The 21578-nt window shown below is 48.5% G+C and overlaps 1 protein-coding gene across 10 annotated transcripts in view; it reads right to left on the bottom strand.

Moving 5' to 3' along the window:
• CACNA1C (calcium voltage-gated channel subunit alpha1 C) overlaps positions 1–21578 on the bottom strand; it is a 641635-nt gene that overhangs the window by 576430 nt on the left and 43627 nt on the right. For all 10 annotated transcript variants that reach the window (XM_059403911.1, XM_059403906.1, XM_059403901.1 and 7 more), the window contains exon 2: positions 1602–1932. In XM_059403911.1, coding sequence (XP_059259894.1) covers positions 1602–1932 — 331 coding nt within the window. The remainder of the gene's footprint in view (positions 1–1601; positions 1933–21578) is intronic.

The following is a 21578-nucleotide window of genomic DNA, read 5'->3' as shown; positions in this document are numbered from 1 at the left end:
GCCCTCGCTGGTTACTGCCACTGGAGATGAGGAAACGGAAACTCTGGAGATTCCAATGACCTGTGACCACTCAGAATACAGGGGGCAGCACCATGATGGGGCGTGGTTCAGGCCCCAGATCCAGGTCCCTCCACATCCCTGTGAGCTGGACAGTGTCCCCTGAACATGTACCCTAGTACGTCTCCTCTGTGCTATGCGTGCACGGGGAGGGGCACATGCGTGGACTGGGGACTTGGAGAACCTGGATTTAAAACCCAGCTCTGTGAGTTGCAGGCTGTGTGATCTGGGCCAGATCTTCAGCTTCTCCAGGCTTCAGTGCTCTCCCCTTTGGGGATCGCATGGCCCCCATCTCTCCCACTGCATGGTTCTGATGGAGCCGTCGTGACAGCAGCATGCTGGGGCTGCCCAGAGCCAGGCCTCTCACCCAGTCCTCTGGGAACAGGAAGCCTGCCTGGCCACTCAGGACAGATGGCCAGCTCTCCAGCCACCACGTGGCTTATGCTCCCTTCTCTTAAAGTTACCTTTTGAGTTGAGGGCTTCAAACATTTACAGAACTAACGTTTCTTGCTAAACAGAAGCTCTTCCCTCCCGAGCCATCTTCTTTTGCCTTTCAACCCCTACTTACTAAAGCTCTTCAATCTTTCCATGGAAGCTCATGGATAACATAGAACCCTCCCATCCTGAGCCCCAGGAGATGTGATAACCCGCCCTGAATGAATTCTTATTATGAAAATGCCCAACACTAAGTCCCAGAGTTCTAGTCCTGTCTGTCACTAACCGTATGACTATGTGGGGCCCAATGTCATCACTGGGCCGAGTCAGGGCTGGACCTACTGACCTTGAAGATCCTTTCCATCTCCACCACCCCAAAATTCCCATGTTGTTAAGGGGCCTGTAATTCCACAGTGAGAGCCCAGTCCTTCAAAGCCATTTTCTCAGAAGGGCCCACTCACTGGGTAGACATGCAAAGTGGACCTGCGTTTGAAACTGCAGGCCAGTGCTCTCCACTTTGGCTGCCCGGGAGAATGACCTGGAGAACTTTCATATATGCCTGGGTAGGGCTCAGGCACCTGTGTTTTCTTACAACTTTCCAGACAATGCCAATGTGCAGCCAGGTTTGAGAACACCTGCTCCTAAGCCTGGAACCAAGAGCCTGGGTGGGCCACTGACCACTGCCCTCTCACATTTCTCGGGCTCCCTCCTCCTACAGAGAGCAGAGGTCACAAAACTATACCAGGCCCATGACACAGGAGGCAAAGAAGCCTAGGGGGTAAGCAGCACGCGACCACTATTCACCCAGCACACCCGCGGATCACGGGACAGGCTCAGCTATGTTAGATGATATCTCATAACCTCTCAGGATTGCTTGCTCAAATGCGGGCTTTGGGATGAAAAAAAACATATGAGAAAAAAGACCCTGCTTGTCACTCCAGCAGATCCCTGAGCCCTATCTCTAGACATTCTGATTCACTGAGTCTCGGGCAGCACCGAAACTCTGCGTTTACACAACGCCCCAGGGACACAGATTCAGTGGGTCTGGGAGCAATCATGGGGCTGGCCCCACTGGGGTTCCCAGGGGCAGCCCGCCCAGGCCCAAGCACAAAGGATATTTCCATTCGACGATGCTGATGCACGCCCTCCTGATGGGGTTCTTCAGAGTCAGGCAGAGCAGGGCGCGGGGTGGGCGCGTGGCCGTCGTGCTGCCCTGCTTCTTGGGCTTCCCATACTGCTGCCGCTTCCGCTGCGTGGAGCTGACCGTGGAGATGGTCGCGTTGCCGGCGCTGCCCATCAGCTTGGCCTGCCGGGCCGCATCAATGGCTGCCTGCCAGGACAAGGCGGCCCCCGGCGTAGGGATGTGCTCAGGGGCGAGCCCCGCAGCAGCATTGGCATTCATGTTGGCGTGAGCTGGGCGCGGGCTCCCATAGTTGGAACCTGCAGGAGCAGAAGACAGAGGATGGCAATTACTAGGGAGAAAACAGGAGAGTTTGAAAAAGGAACCCAGACTCACAATTTAAAAAAAAAAAAAAAAAAATCTTATTTCAAACTATTGCAAGGGCCTGGGAGGGGAACCATGAAAACATGAGTGTGTGCTGCTGAGAAAACAAGAATCAGGAAAACTATTCTTGTCCCAGTTCAGCTATGTGACCTTGGACATGTCACTCCTCCTCTCCAGTCTCACTGACTCATGTTAGGCGACCAGACAGAGGAGATGTATGCATTATAGCATACATGCATGGCACATGTATGGACCTGGAAAAATGGAGCAAGTGGGAAAAGGAGGGCATGGAAAACGGTACATACGCAAAGGGATCTGTCGATCACATTTATAAGAACACACAGAAATAAAGGATATGCATTTAATATAATACAACGGTTGTTTAAGGAAAGTGAGGAGGAAAAAAGGAAAGTAGGATAGAGGGATAAAAAGGAAGAGTGAATGAGTGAATGAATGAAGAGAGAGTCATTGTATGAATCAGTGATGACAAATGCACAATGAATTGAAGAGTGTAATTTATTCAAGTCTCTGCACCCAAGTTCCAAAAATAAAAATAGTATAATGAAATGAAGGCATTGGACCAAAGTTAGGTCACCTCCAGTTACCTCAAACCCATCTGGGCAATGAGTGTTGGTTGACTAGGAGGGGGCTGAGGGCTGTGATGGTTTCACATTATGTCAGTAAATCCTTTGACATTCCTCCCATTAGGAAAGAGGATCTATGTCCCTTCCTCCTGAAATGGGGTTGGTCTTTGGTGACCATCCCACCAATAAAGTACATAAGAAATGACAGTCTGTGCCTTTCAAAACAACACAGTGCACACCCTGAGGCTGCCATGGGGTAAGAAAACCCAAACTAGCCAACACAGAGAGCCCATGTGCAGGGAGAGACTCCTGGCCACTCCCCAGTTGCTCCACTCACCATCTGACTGCAACCTCATGCGAGAGCCTTAAGTAATTCCTGACCCTTAGAAACTGTAGGAGGCAGCCAGGTGCTTACTACTACAAGCAGTTTGTTTTGGAGTGATTCATCATATAGCATTCGATATCGGGGAAAGGGAGCTGTGCATGGCTGGGATTGACAGGGTAGGGTAGAGGAGACACAGGGAGGAACCCTGTTTGGGAACCATAAAATCCAGAGTAGAGGCATTCACACTTCTCTGGTGTAAGGGCAACTGAAGCCTTCAGGACTGCCTCTAAGACTGCCCACTTGGGGGACGCCTGGGTGGCTCAGTGGGTTAAAGCCTCTGCCTTCGGCTCAGGTCATGATCCCAGGGTCCTGGGATCAAGCCCCGCATCGGGCTCTCTGCTCCGCAGGAAGCCTGGTTCCCTCTCTCTCTCTCTCTCTCTCTCTGCCTCCCTCTCTGCCTACTTGTGATCTTTGTCTGTCAAATAAATAAATAAGATCTTAAAAAAAAAAAAAAAAAAGACTGCCCACTTGGTGGGCCCTCCCCCGTCGGATAAGCTGGATGCTTCACCCTAGATCCTCCAAGGTTTACCCATGATCATCTCAGCCTGGGCTGAGCTCTGTATCCCAGAACAGAGGCACGACGTTGAGACTTGTCACCTGGTCAGGTGCAGCAGGATCAAGAGAAGCAGCAGAGAATGGGGTGACAGTGTGGGCAGAGAGTCTGGCATCTGATGCCACATCAGTTGCCCAGAGAACGGTGGCTAGAGCAGGTATGTCGCTTCCAAGGCTCCCCACAACGACCCTCCCCTCTGCTCTGTGTACACAAGTCTCTTCCAGGGCAACTGTTGGGCCCAGAACAAACTGCCTTGGGGAGCCTGTCTCTCTCCTTGCTGCAGCTCACTGTTATTCAGATGAACACTTTACACCTCTCCCAGCCACCCCTCCCCACCCTTATCTTGGATCCTTCCTTCTATGTTTGACCTTCAAGATGACTTTTGCTCTCCTTGTGACCTATCTAGACCTTATCACCTCCACCACCAGCCCTGTTGTCCTCCAACCGCCCCCCCCCCCCGCCCCGCCCCAGGCACCAGCGATGACCTGGCTTAGCCAGACAGGACGCAGAGACACTCTGTCCTAGAGATGGACCCCAACAATCTCATCGGGCTCCTGATCTAGCCATACCCTGAGCTTTCTGGTTATATTACTTAAGTAACCTAGCTTAGGCTAACTCAAATTGGGTTTCTGTCCTTCGCAACCAAAAAAGATCCGACGAATGTGCTTGTTCAATGCTACAAAGCTTGTACCTGTCTGGACTGTCATTTTTGCTGAAATCCAAAATCTATGTCCTTTCTGTCCTCACACCTGCAACAGACAATAAATAAGTTTCTACTCTTGTGCCAGCTGGTTGACAGGACAGACTAAAATGCTGGCCCTAGAGGATTCTGCAACTTCTCCATGTATAAGAGAAAAGTATGTCAGGATAGATTAGTGATGTCTGCCATGGGTACAAACTGTAGGGAATGGTATCACAGATGCCACGACTTTACCAGCCCTATGTGATACCAAGATGAGCACATCAGGTCTTCTTTAGTACCAGCTGGCACACTGTCTTCCTGTCCCCTGACAGTTCCTCCTGCACTATTGCCATCTGGTCCCTGTAGCATTAGAGCCCCGCCCCCACTCCCCCGGGGCCCGGAAAATTGCCTCTTTGCTAGACTCAATTCATGGATATATTCTCAATGTGGCACAGGCCCCTGTCTCACGTCTATTCCATCCTCCACCCCTTTCCTCTGCTCCAGCTGCTCCAGGCAGCTGCTGCACCCCTGGGGGTAAAGTATTTTACCCAGAATGTCAGGATCATGGAGAATCCAACATTTGCTACGAGAAGTCCTCTCTCTCACATACCTTGTTGTTACCCGCCCTGCACTCACTGTGTGGATCCTAAGCATAAAGCAAAGAAGACCCCGATATGACTGCGGCCTTCATGTTTCTTATAATACCCCAGAGGATGGAATTCAAAGACAGTATCTGAGTTAATAAAGGCACCGGAAGATTCAGAACTGCTTCAGTAACCAGCAAGCATCCGTATCTCCATTTAACACATAAGAAAACAAAGGAGTGTATGACTCATTAAAGGTCACAAAGTGAGACAATGAAAGAGCTCTGTAGCACGTACACGACTCGTGGTTCACTGCTAGACTATCCTCTGCCTCCTCAGAACTCAGCCCTGTGCCCCACGTGCACACACACATGTGCGCTCACGTCCATGGCCACAAGCAAAGCACACGTCTCCTACTGGGTTTACAGGCCTTGAGGTTGAAGGGGCTGCTGCATTTTGGACCTGAGAACATCCTTGATGTTTGGCGTGATCTCCACAGGAAGGAGTCCACTGTGTGAACAGCCCTTTCACTTAACCCTCAGGGCACCTCTGGGATGAATGAAAGTAGAAGATGTCCCTGTTTCTACCGGCTGCATTGGAAAGACCAGTGACCAGCAGCCTAATCTCACGTCTTACTGGGTTTGCTGGGAGTGCTGGAACTCTCATTCTATCCATTCAGTCCGTGATATATAATTTTTCTTTCCTAGACTCCCTCACTGCTCAATATGGGCAGCACGTTATCAATTCTGTTTTAATTCCGAGACTAACTTCTCGTAAGTTAGTCTCAAGACTAACTTTATGTAAAAGCAGCAGACCCCACCACCCTTAGCCCCTCCAGACCCCAAATCTCCTCTACAGCAAGCCCACGGCACCCCATCCCTTCCTGCTGATTATGGTCTTCAAACTCCAATCTTTGTACTCACATCCGATGCACCCCAAGGGGGTGACATGGGGAGCAAGGTGACCAGGGCTCCACAGAGCCAAGATGTGGTTCTAAGAGCCTTGTCTTGGCAGGCTGACTTCGGAGTCACCCTGCACGGTGGGTGACCTTATTTACATTCCCAGAGCACAAGGACCTCTCTGGAGCACACCATCTGGAGAAAGCACATACGAAGAAGCCCATGGGGAAAAACGGAATGTCAACCTCTCCCCAGCCAAAGAACAAAAAAACAGCCTCCAAAATTTTGGTCCTGGATGCTCTGAGCACTATCACGGCCATGTGAGCTGACTAAGGGCCCTGCCATAGTAAACACAGAGCCACATACAGGCAAGACAGGTGTGGCTCCTTCCAGTTAGCCTCCACCAGGGCCCAGCTTAGCCTCCGCTTCTCCCAGCAAGGTCCCCTCATCCACTAGTATGGCTCCCCACCCAGACCCACGGCTCTCGTAGGATCTCCAGGTCCCACTCAGGAAGGGGGCACCACCATCCAAGAATTCCAGGAATGGAAAATCACCACCTTAGGCTCAACATTTTTGAACCCAGAGCAGTGCCAAGGAGGAAGGGCAAGTAGCACGGTGTCCCTGATGGCTTTTGTTAGCACGAAATAACCACCCAATGCAAAGAGACCAATTTTCAAATTATAAAGCTGATTCAAAGCTCTGTCTCCTGGCTGCCACAGCTGAAAAGATGCCACCATCTAAGCCTGCTCTGGCTCCTGCTTTTCCTGAACTATTTTTACTGTTGTTCTTGTCCCTGAATGAGCCCCAGAGCAGCAGCTCAGCAGATCAGGCCGCACAAACAGGTGGGCGCCCGCAGCAGCGACCTTGCCCTCACACAGAAGAAAATGATTCCCATTTGTCAAATGGCCCAGCACCCCTGACTTCAGCAGCAGCTCCCTCCTCCCACACACAGAGGCTGCTGCCTCTCCAAGGAACCAGGATGAGGATAAGACCCCTAAACAGACTGGACAGCCACAGGTCAGTCTGCTCCGCAAGGTCCAAGGAAAGCGTCCAAGTCAGGAGGCAGTGGCTTATGTTTCCTTGGGGCCCCCAGCCCCGTGGAGCTGGGGGCTCAGAAGGTGTTCAGGAATGAAAGAGTGGATTTTTTTCCCTTTAATCCATCTCCATCCATATACCTGATCCAGGGCCTTATTGCAGAAGATGTTCAATATCTATTTGCTAACAGCAGCAGTATGGTGATGTCATGATAAAGATGAAGGCTGATAAGAGGTAAACACCAGAAACTGATGGCATCAGCCCGTCTATGCCCTAAAGCATGAGCTTATTCAGGTTCTTCCTCTTACTTCTTGGATACAGTTGTTGAGATTTCTTTTTTTTTCTTTTTCTTTTTTATGATTTTATTTATTTAGGGGTGCCTGGGTTAAAGACAAGAAACAGATGGAGGCCTGGGCTAGGGGGTGGCTTGGGAGATGGAAGTCATGGCTCCCAAGCTCTACCTTCAGAAATCCCAACAACTGGGTGTGCCTGGGTGGCTCAGTGGGTTAAGCCTGTGCCTTCGGCTCAGGTCATGATCTCAGGGTCCTGGGATCGAGGCCTGTGTTGGGCTCTCTGTTCAGTGGGGAGCCTGCTACCCATCCCCCACTTCCTCTGCCTGCCTCTCTGCCTACTTGTGATCTCTCTCTCTCTGTCAAATGAATAAATAAAATCTTTATTTTTTTTAAAGATTTTATTTATTCACTTGACAGAGATCACAAGTAGGCAGAGAGGCAGGCAGAGAGAGAGGAAGGGAAGCAGGCTCCCCGCTGAGCAGAGAGCCCGACGCAGGCCTCGATCCCAGGACCCTGAGATCATGACCTGAGCCGAAGGCACAGGCTTAACCCACTGAGCCACCCAGGCACAACCAGTTGTTGGGATTTCTGAAGGTAGAGCTTGGGAGCCATGACTTCCATCTCCCAAGCCACCCCCTAGCCCAGGCGTCCATCTGTTTCTAGTCCAGACGGCTGCAGTAGCCCCCTGGCATTTCTCTCTCTCTTTGCTTATCCCCAATCTAATCTCCATGCAGCAACCAGAGTGACCTTTTAAAAAATATAAATCATAAATCAGCTCCTGTCATTCTCCCAGATAAATCTCTTCAGAATCTAGACTCATTGCATGACTTATGAAGCCCACATAGGCTGGCCCCAGCTGCTTCTCTGAGTTCATCTCATTCCACTCTCAGCCTGGTCCAAGGCAATCCTCACATACTGGCCTCATTTCACTCCTCCTAAATGCTCCCTCCTTATATGCCACAGTACCTTTGCACATACCTAGAATGTTATTCCTTATGCTTCTGGCTTGGTGATTCCTTCTCTCACCTCAGGTTTAGGCTTAAATAATTCCTTCTCACAACCCCCAACCCTTATCCTCTAATGTAAATAGGCAGAGTTCAAACACCAGCTATCTCCCTGCCTCCATACTACACTTGACTAGAGATGCCCAAACTCGCGGCATATAGAGATCCCCAATTAGCCATGTGTGTGGAGAAAAGCACAGTGCTGCAGATGAACTTCGACAGCACAACCTCCCTCTTAGTCTTAGCACCTTCATCTGTGCACGAGGGAGCTCACCACTAAAGACAAGACTTAGTACACACAATAGCAACCCAGACTGATTTATGGAGCAAGGAGCAGCAGTTCACACTGGGCTGGGAGAGAACTGAAAATGCATTTCCTCCTGCAGTGACCAGGAGCCTCCATTCTCTTTAAAAGCGCAGCAGCAAACCTGGAACAGAAACCATGCTTTCTCTGCCCATTAAAGACCAAATGACTAGAAAGCAGGAAGCCATTAATCTTCTCTATCTAGAGTGTTACAGAGATAGCTGGGAAACTCGAACTGGGAAGATACTGTCTCCTGGTTTTCAGATACCCAAGGCCCTGTCTGTCTTAAGCCCAGTGGTGCTCACTCAGAGAAGCTTCAGCTCTGGCTCAACCCCATGTAGCAGATGGGGTAGACCAGTGGACTAACTCAGCAGCAATTCCAACCTCCGTCTGCTGTCCCTGCCTGTCCTGCAGATGCTAAAGAGCTAGAAACTCCAATTTCCAACTTCCCTCGTAGCTGGACTTCCTGATGTGGCTATGGAGTTTGGCCAACCCAAGAAGCGAATGAAACTAAGTATAGTGAGCCCATCTATTTCACAAGGCTCTGGTGATGCTTTCCTGATGCCTGGAACGTTGATAAGGTGGTGTGACCCTGGAGACAGCTCTTGGTATAGTGGCTTCCAGATTCCCCAGCTGCCTAATTATACCACAGTCCCAGTCCCCTTGATGGGTCAGCTCTGCAGCCTTGTTCCGGGAGTCATTCCTAGAGGTCCAACCTAGAGCCTGCTCTCCCAACACTTACCATGATTGAATATGTATTGAATATGTTAAATAAATTCCTTAAATTCCTGTATTGAATATGTTTCCTCTCAAAAAGACTATGGCAGTGTCTACTGACACTGTAGTAGACTACAGTGTCTACTGTAGATCTGAACTCTGCCTGAGTCTATAGTCTCACTGTCTAATAGAACACCTACAGTGATGAAAATTTCCTATTAATTCTTCGATGTCCAATAGAGTAGACACCAGCCATTGTTGATTCTTAAGTACTTGAAATGTAGCAAGTGCAACTACAGAACTACAGCCATTTTAAATTTTATTTAATTTCAATTAATTTACATGTAAATAGCCACAGATGGCTTGTGGCTATCATATAGGACAGCACAGGCCTACATTAAGAGGAAGTCCTGATGGAAAGAGCATAATTTGTGATGGAACTTCTTTAAAAAAAGCAATCAAGGACTGATTCAGATGCTGATAGGTGGGTGGATTTTCTGATCAGGAAATAACCACTCAATGCAAAAAGGCATGTGTTCAAAGAATAAGAGGGTCTGAGACCCAACAAACAACTTCAGCAACCAAAAGTCATTTTTCAGTGGTTAATCCTCTTGACAAATGAAGAGAAAGTAATGACCCCAAGGGACAAATGGGGAGGCTGATGCTTCCACCCAAACTGAGTGGGTCCTAAGAGAACCCTAGGACATCCCAGCTGAAATGGAATCCACTCCCCAGACCAAGCACCCAAAGGATCTTCATGGTGTGTCACATCTGCTGCTTCTACCTCTCACCAGAGCCATTTTCACACTCTTTTCAACAGCATTCCCTTCCACTCTTCCCTCACCCTTCTACAGACACTGCTCATGAGAGATGGGGATATTCAGAACAGGCCGGTGACCACAGCAGTCAAACGCTCCAAAACAAAGACAGGGACCCAAGGATATCTGTGGCCATCCCCCTGACTAAATCATCCAGACACTGCCTTAAATAAAACCATCTCTTTCCTATTCTACATCCCACTCCTCTCTAATGACGGGACCAAGGCAAAGAACCGCGAGTATTTCAGAAGCCCAAGCTGACAGGAAGAGTGGTCAAACCGCTGTTGTTCACACCTTCTAGTGATCCAGCAAACTAAATCGTCTTTTCTCTTTCTTCATCGGGCAGCTAGTCTAAAGGAGAGAAAGAAAGGAAAAGGAACCCTTGGAGGGACTCCCATGGAAGTCCCTGCAGAGATCTCCCAGTAGTACCTTGGCTAGAGGACACTAACCATAGAGTCATTCCCCTCACCTTACTCAGGGTCATACTGACATCAGAGAGCAAGCAAAGAAAAATGTTAGAAAACAAACTGATAGATACACACACTAAACCATACTTTCCAACCAAAGATAATAAATTGTAAAGATAATAAAACATTTCTTCCACTTATGTCCAAGCAGGGAGAGAAGAAAAATTGCCACCTCCTGCTATTTGAACGAAGGCACCCCCTGGTGATGGCTAACCTCAATTACAGGACCCAGTGGATCAGTTCAAGTTTATCAGAAGTCAGCATTTCTACTTTTTCAAGGCCACTACAAAGTAGCCATTTTAGTAAAAGAAATAGATGCAGCCCTGACTGAGGTCAGATACCATCCAGCTGGAAAAACAGAAAAGCCTTCAGCATGCTGATGTCTGGGGACAGGGCAAGAAGAATGCCAAAAGTCTGACACAGCAATGAGAAGACCAAGCACTAGCTCCAGGTCTCCTTGGCAATGGCTATTGAGCACTGAGAGGGGTTACACTCTGGTATGTGGGCCCTTCTCATATTCTCCCAGTGATCTGTAAGTTCCTTGAGAGCAGGAACAAGTTTTGTGGCCTCAGAAACCCAGCAGACTGGCTGTCACCTAGTAGGTGAATAAAACACATTTGCCACGTGGAAGTTCTTCTGCAGAATTTCTGTCTGACCGTCAGAGATTTCTATACAGAAGTTTACAGAGATGATGCTATTTGATTATTTTAGATTAGTATGTCACTTGTGTGTGTTTATTTCTTTCTTTAGAGAGACAGGGAGTGTGCAAGTGGGGGCAGGGGTAGAGGGGCAGAGAGAGAGGGAGATAATCCAAAGCAGACACCCTGCTGAGCCCAGAGGCTGACGAGGGCTCGATCTCACAATCCTGAGATCATGACCTGAGTGGAAATCAAGAGTCGGACACTCAACTGGCCAAGCCCCTTCTGTGTTTATTTCATATATTAGGTATATATTTGTCTCTTACCTCCCATCAGAAGGGAAGCCCCAAGAAGTAGGCACCTTTGTCCATTTTGTTCATCACTGTATCCTCAGAGTCCAGAACAGCCTGGAGCATGTGTTGAACAAAAGGGTGAATATCTGAAAGGGTCACTACCCCAATACATGTTTTTCCCCGTGACATTTTTTAATTACTTCAACTTCTGGCCCCAAGATAGAGAGGGTTTTGCTGCTTTGGGCCCATTTTATTAGTAGGAAAACAGAGACACAGAGTCTCTTCATGTCTCTCAATCACCAGAAAGAGAACACAGGAGGCAGCGCCATCTTGAAAGGACAGCTTTTAGTGTATTCAGTGATCCCAACCTCCTTCCTTCCCACCAGCTGGGAGGATGGGGTGACAGGAAGACTCACTTGGCTAATACTCATCTGCCCACATCCTGCGCCAAGTGAAGTGGGCAGAGCACCCTGGGGGAACAGCAGTAATTCTGACTCTATTCCATGCCTGTGAAGGGCCGGCCACATAGCCACAGAGGAATGGCATATGGCATTGCAGCCCTGCTGAGGTTCAGTGCTCAAAGCTCACAGACTCAGACCCTCCGGGCCAGGAGAGCTTCTGTTCTGTGGGAGAGAGGTCTGACTATTCCTGGAGCCTCTGAGCCCTGCCAGGGGCAGGGGAAGCTGAACTCCAGAACCCGGCCCAGCGGGAAGCATGGGCTCATCGGCCCCGTAGGGAAAGCTATTTAGCACTCCTAATGAGAGTCTTTAAGGAATTCAATCATTCCACTACTCTTCTCAGGAGCTACCCAACACTCCAGCAAAGCAACCTACGCAGGTAGTCACCACAGTGTACATCATACCAGCACCAAACTGAACATCACCTATAAGCCCATCACAAGGGGACTGTCCTGTGATGCCACCTCCACACAGTAGAATTTTAGAAGCCATAAAAACTATGCTTTGAAAAACAAAATAGAAAAAAATTTCCACATATTAAGCAACAGAAATAAGGCCCAAAATGTATGTACTATATGACCCCAATTTTTTTAAGACATTTTTTCTTCCATAGAAGAAAGACTAGAAGGAAACACATAGAAATAGTCCTAGTAGTTCAACTAAACATCAATCTTTTTTTAAAATTCTTTCTAGATCAAGAAGTTGACAAAAAGGATTTAAGATCTCTACTATTTTTACTAAACTTGAAAGGAAAACACTGTTCAAAAGCAGGAAAGTCCAACAGTTTAAAAATGAGTATCTTAGAAAGTCCCCCACCTCAGAAAAAGCACCATTAATAAATGTACGTGTCTATCTAGATTTTTGTCCTGTAAATAGCTAGAATAAAAATTTATAAAAATGGTAGGAAAGAAGGAGGAAAGGAAGAAGTGTAGGTGCAAGGGAGGGAAGAAGGAAGGGGGAAGGGGAGGGGTGAGGAAGGAAGGGTACTAGTGATTATCTTCAGGTGGCCCCATCTATTTTCAGAGAGGCAGTTCAGTCCAGAACTCAGGGCCACGGACTTAGAAACCAGATGGTCTCGATGAAAATTCTAGCTCTGCTAGTCACTAGCTGTGTGACTGAAGTTACCTAACCTCTCTGTGCCCCAGATTCCTTATCTGTAAAATAGAAATCATAACACTGCCTATCACACAGCATTGTTATGATGATCAAATGAGTTAATAAATATAAAACTCTCAGAATAGTGCTAAGAGTAAGAATCTTGTAAGTACTAGGTCTTTTTGAAATTATTATATTTTCCAAAGTCTGTACAGTAAATAATTCTTTGGTGATCGGAAAGAAAAAAAGTTATGGTTTTGGTTTATCATTTAAGTATACTTCCAAAATTACTGTAGCCAAACCGGTGCCAGATTCTTGTCCAGCCACTGCCAGACCCATTCTGAGGGGGTTGGGGTAGGCTGTGCCCACAGACCCTACCTGGCAAACGGGCCACCCATCTTCCTAGGCTGCCTAGGGCCTCCACCTCTCCATCCCGGGCACCACAGGAAAATACAAGCCATCTGCCTGCAGCGACAGAGAAACGGGAGTCCCATGAAAAGTCGCCAGGTGCCTTTGTGCAGCCCTCTGCTGCCTTGAACCTAAACTAAAAACAAAGGATATCTGCACTCCTGGGTCTCCAGTTGTGTCGCTCTGGAAACAAAAGTATCTAGGTTTAGGGGCACCTGGGTGGCTCAGTGAGCTGAGGCCTCTGCCTTCGGCTAAGGTCATGATCCCTGCCTACTTGTGATCTCTGTCTGTGAAATAAATAAAATCAATCAATCAATCAATCAATAATTTTTAGGTTTAGGGTAAAGTGAAACAGTTGATTTGAAAGTTAGCCAGGAGGGGGTTTGGGAGAAGGGGGTGGGATTATGGACATTGGGGAGGGTATGTGCTTTGGTGAGTGCTGTGAAGTGTGTAAACCTGGTGATTCACAGACCTGTACCCCTGGGGATAAAAATATATGTTTATAAAAAATTAAAAATTAATAATTAAAAGTAAAAAAAAAAAAAAGAAAGAAAGTTAGCCAAGATACCTATACGGGCAAGACGCTTTCTTTTTTCTTGTCATCTTGATTAGTAACCACAATTCCATTAAATACCAGCCAGTGTCCAAGAAGTAGGAACAGGTATGTGTATGCATCATAAGGAAAGACACCAGGACCCCTTGGTTCAGGTCCCCGGTCTGAGGGGTGACATCCATCTCAGTGCCAGCCCTTCGAAGAAGCTGGAGCAGAATGAGACACTGGAAGGAGGGAGGTCAGAGCACAGGCCCCTGGCCCCATTCCCCCACCGGCCACACTGCTGAGCACAAAACGATGCACACTTCTCAGTTTACTCATCTGTAAAATACAGGTAATAATACATTCCTCACAGGACAATAGTAAAGACTAAATGAGGTTATGTCTACGAAAGTACTACCCAAATATAAAGATACTTAATAAGAACCCTTTCACAGATGTCCACATATAACGCCTCAGGGCACTAAAGAAGAACATCTTGTTGCCAATGAAGTAAAATAAAACATGAAAGCTGTTTTATTTAAAAAAAAAAAAAAAGTCTTTTTCCCAGAAGCACACCCTCCATGTTAAGCAATCACCTCTTAAAAAGTGCTATATCTCACACACAAATTTAATCATGTCAATTTGTGAAAAAGTGAATCTAGCCAGAGAATTCAGAATGCAGAAGATTGCAGAGATCCTTGAAAACAGCACTCCACTTTCCAAGGAACCTCTCTTGGTGAAAGTCTCTGAAGTCCTTCCACTATACGGGATTGCACTGTGTGCGGGGAAGGGGGGGCACGATGCACATATTTACACACTAAAAACATAATGCCCAAACACACCCATCCACGGCCCATTTGTCCTGCTCCTGAGGTCTCTAATACTCGTTAAGGTGGGACAAAAGAAACACATTCGCTCAGTATTCTGTGCTCTCAGGCTATTTAATAACAATGCTTTGTATAAAGTATAATGCTTCTTTCATTTGGAAAAGTCAAAGCCATTTATCTCATTAATCCCCACAAAGCCTCGGCCAGACAGCAGGCAGACAAGAAGGTGGAAGGCAACGAAAAAATAAGCAAGTCCCCCCAGCCCAAGCCTGCTATTCCTTGGTAAAAACAAAGCTTCAGAGAGCTTTGAAGCCATCTCGACTGTTCTCTGAGTTTGGTAAGAGAAGAACCAGACCAGAAGTCAAGAGAGCCAAATTCCAGCCCCCACTTCAACACCCATTTGTTCCGTGCGGATCAGACACATCACTTTCCTTCTTTGGCCTTCGGTTTCCTCCTCTCAGGAGTAAGGAGGCTCAACCAAACACCATAAGAGTCCTCCTAGTTCAGAGCCTCAGGTCTAGAACTCTTGAGTCTGGTATCTCCCTGCCCCCATCACCCCTCCCCAGCCAGTCTTACTCCTACGGAGTTCCTCGGTGCCCGGATCTCCTCCCCACAGACCTCGCAGATCAGGGCTGAGAAAGTCGGCCTGACATCCAGCTCCGACTGCTCCTGGGTTGGGCTCCTGGCTGGAGCATGTGCTCAGCCATCCTCAGAGGTGGGCTTCAATCTGCTCACAGGGCAAGGTCAACCCAAGGGGCCGCTGAGTGAGGAAGGGCAACAGAGAGAAATAGGACCCTCCAGCCCTTGTTTCGTTTCTATTTTATTATCCCAGGGTTTCCTCTGTGACCCCTTGGGGCTCCATGTGGTTCACGTAGAAGCTCCTAAAGCCAGAGAGAGCCCTTCACACACACACACATTCCCCTCCCCCCCATAGTACTCTTAAAGAAGTCAGAAAATAGCAAGCACTGGTAAGGAAGCAGAGGAAGGCCAACCCTGTGCGCTGCTGGTGGGAATGTAAAATGGCACAATAGTTACGGGAAGTATCTGGGGTTCCTCAAAAAAATTAAAGACACAATTGTCATATGATGCATCAAAGCCACTTATGAGTCTATATCTGAAAGAACCGAGGGTGGCGACGCGAGCACAGATGGCACACCAAAGTTCAGAGCCATGTTATTCACCATCAGCAAAATTCGGAAACAGCCCAAGAGTCCATCGACAGAAGAATGAATAAACAAAAACATGGTCTATACATACGACGGACTATTATTCAGTCTTAAAAAGGAAAGAAATTCTGACACAGGCTACAAAATGGATGAGCCTTGAAAACATGATGATAAGTGAAGTCAGCCCATCATGAAATAAATACTGTCTGATTCCACTTCTGTGAGGTGCTGAGAGGAGTCCTACCCATAGAGACAGAGAGTAGAGGGGTGGTTACCAGGGGCTGGGGGAGGAAGGGGAAGAGTTCATGTTTAAGGGGTATGAACTTTCACTGGGAAGATGAAAAAGGATGATGGTGACTGCAGAGCAATGATGTGAATATACTTAATGCCACTAAATTACACACTAAAAAAAAAATTAAGATGATAAGCTTCATGTTATGTAAGTTTTCCATATTACAATAATGTTAAAATTTTAATTTAATTTTTTATAAAAAGCAGAGAGAGTGTTGGACCCAAAGCACTTGGAAGAATATTCCAAGAGGACAGAGATCTAGGAAGCAGAGGGGGGCTGCCTTCTGAGGAACAAAGAGCTGGAAGGCGAAGGCAGCTGTTCTTCAGGAAAGGCTGGGAAGGGTGAATTCAGCCTAGTCCAGAGGGAGGTGTGTGGCAGGACAAATCTCTACCCCTATTCACATGCATCCCTGCACAGCCTTCTGCTCAGGCCCTCAGCACGTGACTCGGGCCCAGAAAAGGATGCAAAGAATTTTGGTCATAAATCGTTTCCAATTCTCAAATAAATCACACGTGCGCATACACAAACATGTCTTCACAACTGAGTGAAACCAGACTCACGTCCAAATACATCGACGGTATTCTCAAGCACCATTCACTATCAGGCGTCAGATCTTTGGCTGGAGAGTTGGGTGATCAGAACGTTAGATCAATGCCTGGCTCTCCACAGTTTCAATCTTGTCCAAAGTCTCTGCTCTGGGCACCTGGCATGTCTCCAGGACAGGCCATGATGCATTCATCTCCATAGCTCTGCTGCCTAGCCCAGTGCCTGACACACATCAAGTATAAAAAGAGTGTTCACTGAAGGAATGGGATTTCTCCTCAGCATCCTGATAGTTTTAGGTGAGGAGACAAGTGACATTATTCCCATGCTAACGATGAAACCAAGGCAGAGAGAAGCACATGGCCCCCATCCTATGAGACCCAGGCTAGGACGAACTCAGCCATCTCCAAGGCCTCCAATTTCTCAGGAATCTTAAATCCATGCTCCTTCCTCAGAGCTTCTTGCAGCCAGGAACCTCTCGAGCTCTCCCCGGCCACCCCCCGGGTGTGTATGCGTTTTCTCTCCTTCCTGAGCCCCAAGCTGCCTTTTCTCTTCCTTCTGCTGGCTTCTAGGCCAGTAGTACCTGACCGCTCAGGAGTGGTCTCCCTCTCCTCCATCTTTTCCTCCTTGAAGGACGGAGGAAAACATCTGACGAGGGCCACCCTTGTGGTGTAGCAGAGATGCAGAGCAAGGGCTGCCCCTAGGTTAGGGGTCCATAGAGACCCAAGTTCAATGTAGGACTCTAGTGCTGCCCAGATTCTTCTATAGGGCTCAGGTACATCAAAAGCCTGGGACAAAAGGGAGCAGGTGGGGAGATGCAGGAACATCTACTGTTGAAAACCCAAAACTAGAAGGCAGAGGTCAACGTCACCTTCATTCTTCATCTCGGAATGGAGTTATGATTCAATGGAGCAGAAACCAGCACTACAGAAATGCTGTAAAACTCCATCATCTCCGCACCTTTGTCACCCTGTTTATGTGGGTCTCCTCAGACTATGTCACCACAGTAATTAGGAAGGTTGGAACCGTTAAGACAATGAGAATCTACTGCTGGCCTGTGAAGACAGCATGGAAAGAAGAGCCTGGGATCTGTAAATACTGAGTTTTAGGGACAGGTTGCCCCGGAATTAAGTGGATAGTGGCAGCCAGAAAAGAAAGCTGTGGAGTCTAGTGGCTAACGGCAAAGTAGGGAGTGACGTAAGACCCAAGTTTGTACTCTGTGTGGCCACTTACAAGCCCTTTTGGTCTGGGCAACTTGGTTAAAAGCTCGGAGACTCAAGGACCTCTGAGCTGTTTCAAGGATTTTAAGACATTTACAAGCACGTGGCATGGCCCAGCCTTATGTGAAGTTCTCAGTGAACTGTAGGTATCAGTATTGCTTCTATTGTTGAGGCTGTTATTAAAGTGGGCTGGGTCTTGGGGCCTGTAGCAATGAAGGAGAGGCATGGGGAGGCCCTAGCCTGAGAAGAGCCATCAGGCTTAGTACCCCGAAGGCCTCTGCAGGCACCTGTACAGAGACCCCACTCAGAGTCTGCCATTCATGAACCTCCACATTTCCACTGAAGCACATATAGCCCTCCAACTTATCTCATTCGGTCATCAGTAAACCTTGGGTCAAGAAGACCAAGGACCAGGCCTGGGCACATGGGTCTCCTCCTCCCTACTCTGCTAGGGAGCCCTGGGACTCTGGATAAATTCCTCACCCTCTGTGTGTTTACCTCATCAGTAAAATGAAGGAGTTTACCAAATGATCTCTAAGATCGTATATAATTTTTGGCACTCACTGATTCTAGAATTCAAATGTGAGTGGCAGAAGAGTTTATCATTTGGAACATGCTTGCAAAAGAAATAGGCTTCCTAGAGGGATGCTCAATGCCTCCATCCCACTCCTCAATTCCCTCCTTTATGCTAATAAATAATTGAATCTGAAAAACACCTGTCTAATAGGGCAGCCACTTACCTGGGTTCATTCCCACCCCTGAATCTCAGCAAACACGGACCAGAATGGCCATGACTCCTTAACAGAGGGTTATGTAGTGTCTGCCCTGCACAGCACCCGGCCTCTGAACTATGCTGACTTAGCAAGCTGCTCCTCCTGGTCCTCTCTGCTGCACTCAGGTTTGGGAGCCGGATGCTCCTGGAACCACAGTCACCTGCTCATTAGCTCTCCTTGCATGTCTGCTTCCTTCAGCAGCCTTCCTAGATTTATTTGGTTTTCCCAACCTGGGAAGCAGGAGCTAACAACTCCCGAAAGAAAAGAACAGAGATGTGGAATCTTTGGGGTGAATGGCAGCACCTTTCTCCTGGTCAGAGTTAGCAGGTGGAGAAGGTGATCAGGGCAAATGGGGCATCTGCTTTTGTCTGCTCTATGCACTCAGTCCTCCACTGAAGTGCCCTTTAATATAAAACACGCAGAGACTAAACATAGCTTTGCTGCTGGGTGGTCCCCTGGCAGCCTGCGACTGAGCCACTGTTTGCTGAGCATCACCGTTTGCCTTTTATAAAGAAAGGCAGTTTGCTTTATAAAACTAGGAGCTTAGGACTCCCACTCAGGATGGCAAATGCTTGGTTCAACTTCCCACTTAAGCCAAGGAGTTAGGGAGCCCCCCACACACTGACCCCAAATCATGCGCGGTCACACGACTGTGTAAAGGTGTCAGTGACGGGGGAAGGGAGAGTGGCTGCTGCTGCCATAGGTGAGGTCCAGGAAAGCAACTTACCCCACGACCACACATTCACCCTGGGGCACACGCACACACACATATGAATGTGCACGTACAAACACGTGCATGTCCCCGGTGGGACTTGCAGCCCACCACCTTCCTCTGTGCGGCCCACGGCCTTTGCCGCCACCTTCCTTGTATCTCCTTGGAGCAAGTGCATGCCTTCTCCCACTGCTCAGACATAACCCTGCAAGCAGAGCCCCGTCTGCTCCCACGCCGTAGCCCCCACCGTGCTAGCACCAGGTAAGTGGTCGGGAATGTCTGGGTGTGTGGGCCCCACTGGGGCGGGCCTGGTGGAGGCCTCAGACACATGAGATACTCTCCCCACCTCGACAAGGCACCAGCCTCCCCTAGCTGCACATTCACCCACATGGACACGCACAAGGACACCCACACACACACACGCTCTGGTAACATCTGCCAAGCCAGAGACCTTGCCCTTTCAGAGTCCACAACTAAATTTGGATGTGAAACCAACGCAGCCAAGTCAAGCAGGCGAGACTGGCCCAAAAGTTAATTCCAGTCAGCTTCACTTTCTAAAGCGTTCCACTGGCCTTGGCCAGAGCACGTGGTTTCTTCAAGCTGTTAGCCCCTCCAGACTGCAGCTCCCCTCACTCCACTTGTCTGTGGCTCCCAGACTCCACTCCTGAGGGCAATGGGTTCAGGTGAAGGGAGGAGCCCAGGAGATACAAAGAACCAAAGGACTAAGAAGATGAGTTTTGGAATGAGACAGATCTCAGTTTGCGTCTCACCACTCCCCTTTTGAGCTGGGTGATCTTTGCTAAGGGAGCCTAACCTCTTTGGTGGTCAGGTTGCTTATGGGTGAAACAGAAATAATCTCACAAGGAGAAATGGGACCTGTTAACACCAGTACGTGCTGACTGGTGGTTGACTATTTCAAGCCAGCGCTGTCTCTTGAGTTGGCAGTGCTAAAGGGTGGTATGAGACACGAGGAGTTGCACACTCCTTCCCCGGCACCGGAAGGATGCCGGTTTTCCAGCCCTTCCCCCAGCCCACTCCAGAGCACAGCAGGACCACCCGACCACAACACCTAGTGATGTCTTGCCCTCACTGCCACAGCCAGAGTTGGCAAGACTCTCTCCCACTTCCCTGAACACAACAGCCCAGGCCAGTCACCACGCAGCTGGGGTTACACAACATCCGAGCCTTTGGGAGCCATGGCTTCCATCTGGCTGACAGCTTACAAATATTTGACCTTATCAGGCTTGAACTGGAAAAGAAGGATAATTGAAGTTTCATATGAAATTACTGTGCAAGTTATGTGCGGCCCAGTCAAGCTTCCTGGGCAGGTAAGAGTTCCACCTGTTTGTGCCAGGGATCCGTTGTGTGCGGGCTAGAGAAAGAAGGCTGGCCACGAAGCAGAGACCCTGTGCCTTTTGCTTCTGCTCGCCCTGTTTCCCCTACATTGGCACCCAGCAGCCATTTTCACAAAGCTTGGCATAGCTGTCCTCTTCTACCCCTTCAGGCCCGCCCCAGGCTTTTGCTGAGCCAGCGGGAGAAAGCCATGTGAGGAGACAAAAGGAGAGCAGGGGTGAGACAGGGGAGCAAGCTCGGAGGGCCCTCGAGACCTTCTGGTCCCAGCCTCTCCCCTCAGAGGTACAGACTCTCAGGACCTGAGAAAGCAAGTCACGTGCCCTAGCTTCCACAGCCAGGTCAAGGTCAAGCCAAAACTTGAGCCCCAGCCTCGAGAACCCTACACCCAATTTCTACTAACCCAAGTCAAGGCTGAAGCCCTTCTAATGAGAAACTGGCCTATCGAAACTGCTCCAGCCACTGCCCTTTATGTGGCCGCGGCCAGGGTGGCAGGCTGAACACTGTTGCCCCTCCTCCCCCAAGATATCCACGTCCTAATCCTTGGAAACTGAATATGTTACCTTATATAGCCAAAGAAAGGTTGCAGGTGTGATTGAGCTGATTGTGAGTTGGGGAGATTATCTAGGATTACCCAGGTGGGCCTGATATAATCACAAGAGTCCTTACACGAGAGGCAGGAGAGGAGAAAGGAGAAGATGCTACACAGCTGGCTCTGAGGATGGAGGAAGGGGTCTTCATCAGCCGGAACAGGCAAGGAAGCGGAGACTTCCCCTAGAGCTTACAGAAGGAATACAGTACAACAGGCCCACTTTCGACCTTTGACCTCCAGGGCTGTGTTCTTTAAGCCCCTGAGCATGTGATCATTTGTTATAGCAGCCATAGAAAACTCATACCCTTTAGCACCTCATGTTCATAAAATCATCCCAAGTTGAATGCAGCAAGGA

Source organism: Mustela nigripes, chromosome 6 (assembly GCF_022355385.1).
Source record: "Mustela nigripes isolate SB6536 chromosome 6, MUSNIG.SB6536, whole genome shotgun sequence".
NCBI classification, from domain to species: Eukaryota; Metazoa; Chordata; class Mammalia; order Carnivora; family Mustelidae; genus Mustela; species Mustela nigripes.
Note: the sequence above shows the minus strand (reverse complement) of the source record. Positions and strands in the feature narration are given on the sequence as shown.